Source organism: Geospiza fortis, unplaced genomic scaffold (genome assembly GCF_000277835.1).
Source record: "Geospiza fortis unplaced genomic scaffold, GeoFor_1.0 scaffold69, whole genome shotgun sequence".
In the NCBI taxonomy this organism is placed as follows: Eukaryota; Metazoa; Chordata; class Aves; order Passeriformes; family Thraupidae; genus Geospiza; species Geospiza fortis.
In genome coordinates this window covers 648,627-651,474 of record NW_005054555.1, presented here as the reverse complement: position 1 = coordinate 651,474, position 2,848 = coordinate 648,627, and the positions used below count along the sequence as shown (strand labels likewise).

At 55.1% G+C, this 2,848-nt stretch overlaps 1 protein-coding gene across 1 annotated transcript in view; it reads left to right on the top strand.

The window, feature by feature from the left end:
• CTH (cystathionine gamma-lyase) overlaps positions 1 to 2,848 on the top strand; it is an 11,561-nt gene that overhangs the window by 1,365 nt on the left and 7,348 nt on the right. The window contains exon 2 of the mRNA XM_031064085.1: positions 66 to 106. Within this exon, the coding sequence (XP_030919945.1) occupies positions 66 to 106 (41 nt within the window). The remainder of the gene's footprint in view (positions 1 to 65; positions 107 to 2,848) is intronic.

The following is a 2,848-nucleotide window of genomic DNA, read 5'->3' as shown; positions in this document are numbered from 1 at the left end:
CCAGCAACCACATCCTGAGGGGCGGCATCGGGAGTCGGGGATCCGCCCAACGGGGACAGCCTGAGGGGCGGCATCGGGGATCGATCCCAGGAACCACATCCTGAGGGGAGGAGGGATCGGGGGTCGATTCCAGCAACCACATCCTGAGGGGCGGCATCGGGAGTCGGGGATCGATCACAACGGGGACAGCCTGACGGGCGGGATCAGGGATCGATCCCAGCAACCGCATACTGAGGGGAGGGATCAGGGATCGGGGATCCATCCCAGCAACCACATCCTGAAGAGACAGATCGGGGTCGGGGATCGATCCCAGCTGCCACATCCTGAGGGGCGGGATCGCGGATCGAGCCCCACAGCCACATCCTGAAGAGCGGGATCGGGGATCGATTCCAGCAACCGCACCCTGAGGAGCGGTATCGGGGGTGGATTCCAACAAACACATCCTGAGAAGCGGCATCGGGGATCAGTCCCAACGGGCACATCCTGAGGGACGGGATCGATCCCAAAGGGCGCATCCTGAGGGACGGGATCAATCCCAACAGGAGCACCCTGAGGGGTGGGCAGGATCAGGGATCGATCCCAACGGGGACATGCCGAGGGGCCAGAACAGGGAGACTCCATGATTCCCTAAGCAGCTGTTCCAGTGCTCTCCCATCCTCCATGGAAAGTCCTTTGGGAAATGATGGGACCTGGACAAGTGTTCCTCAAAGGGAAAAACGGGACAGTGCCCCTGTTGTGGTGCGAGCCCTTGTAGGTGCAGTGTCAGCTCAGAAAGGACCTGTCTGGGTCGGAGCTTCCCAATTTCATACTGCACGTCCTGCTCCTGGGCCAGTTCTGCAAGTTTCTGCTTCCAATATGGGATGAGTAATTGTAAAAATGATGATGTCCCAAATTGGATTTTTTAATAATTCTCTCAGGGAAAACAGCCCCTAAGTTGCCAAGGAGACCAGACCAGCTGTGATAACAGAATTACCTTCCTGGTGGCCTTGTCTTGCCCGAGTTCACATCATCTCCCTCATCCCAAGTGACCAAGAAGAATTCTAGGCAGATTTAGAAACTCCTGTGCCTGCTGTCCCCAGCTGCTTCCCACACAGTTTTTTACAGTCCTAATACAGAATTTGAAGTAATTCTAGTGGGGGAAAAAAAACAACTCCACAACAATTAGCTTTTGCTCTATACTCCAGTGGTCTTTCCAATTAGATTTTTCTGTCTCTCCCTGTTTTGGTTTTTTTTTGAGGAAAGTGAAACCCCTTTGCAGGCAGAATATGAGAGGCTGGCACTGTGAGCAGTTCTGATGTCTCCTGTTCTCCCATGCTGGAAACACACACGGAATGGAGGGATTGGCTCAGGTTTTAGCTGATGTTGGAAGCCTCATGCTGCATTTTTAATTACTAGAGACATGAAGTCACTGTTTACCAGCTTATTATGGACTCCCTTATTCATCCCAGAAATGGAACCAAGGCATTACTCATGGGAAGGGCTCTGGGAAAACTGGTGTTTGTAGGGAATCCCAATGGTGGGATTACTTTACACTTACAAATTCTTGAGAATGGCTTTTTTTTGTCTGCCTATCAACAGAACTTTCCTATAGCAAGCAGATTTATCAACAGGGGATGGAATTCCTCCCTCCTAAATCCCAGGTTCCTGCCTGTATGTGAGGCTGGGGCATGGTCCTGCACACATCCAGAGGTTTGCTCTTCTTAGATCCAGCTTTGCTCAGATTTTATCCATATTTTTGTTGTAAAGAAAATGTTTCCTTACAAAATCTAATATATAAATCATTCATCAGTGGCCTTCAGCACATGTCTGTCCTTTGTCCTCAGATGTCAAAGTGCTGTTCCATGGACGTCACTCCATGAAGGGTAACCTTGGCAGGGAGACTCAGTGAATTAATTTTTAATCACAGAATCCCAGAATGGGTCAGGCTGAAGGCAATACAGAGCCTCCTCTGCAGCCACCTCCCTGCTCCAGCAGGGACATCCCAGAGCACAGGATTGTGTCCCAATGGTTCTGGAATATCCCCAGAGAGGAGAGTCCACAGACTGTGCACAATCTGCTCAGGGCTGGGCACTGCCCAGGGCAGAGGCTCTGCCTCCTGTGCGAAATATTGCACTATTTTCCATCTCCACGTGTTTGGATGACCACTAAGGACCCATTTTGGTGCCTCCTGCTCCTCTCAGGATCCCCGAGGTTAGAAAAATCCTCCCAGGCCATTGTGTCCAAATCCTCTGGTGCCATTGCTGGGCCCCAGAGGGGACACAGGGACAGACAGGGGACACCCAGGGACAGCCAGGGATACCCAGGGCTGAGACCCCTCTCAGCTGGGGCTCCTCTCCAGGCTGAGCAGCCCCAGCTCCCTCAGCCTTGCCGGGGCACCGAGATGCTCCAGGCCCTTCTCAGCTCCAGGAGCTCCCGTCCCTGCTGTGCTGAGGGACAGAGCTGGGCACAGGGGCAGGATCACCCCTGACCTGCTGGGAATGCTCTGCTGTGGCACCCCAGGGTCTCACTGGGCATTGCTGGCCAGGGATAGCTCGTTTTTCCTCAGGATCTCACTGGGCACTGCAGGTCAGGCACAGCTCCTTGTCCCTCAGCACCCGCAGGTCCTTCCCCCAGAGCAGCTCCAGCAGGTCCCCCCGGCCCGTGCCGCGCTGGGGTTATTCCCAGTGCTGAGGTACTGCAGGCAGCGCTGCCGGGCAGTCAGCACGCTGCTCCCCTGTGGGTCATTCCCGTGCTGCCGGGTTATTCCCGGTTCCTCCCGGGAAAGGCGCCCCTGGATCCCGGGAAGGCTCCCGGGAGCGGCCCCTCAGCGCGCAGCGCGCGGCGCCCCCCAGCGGGCGGGCGCTGCCTG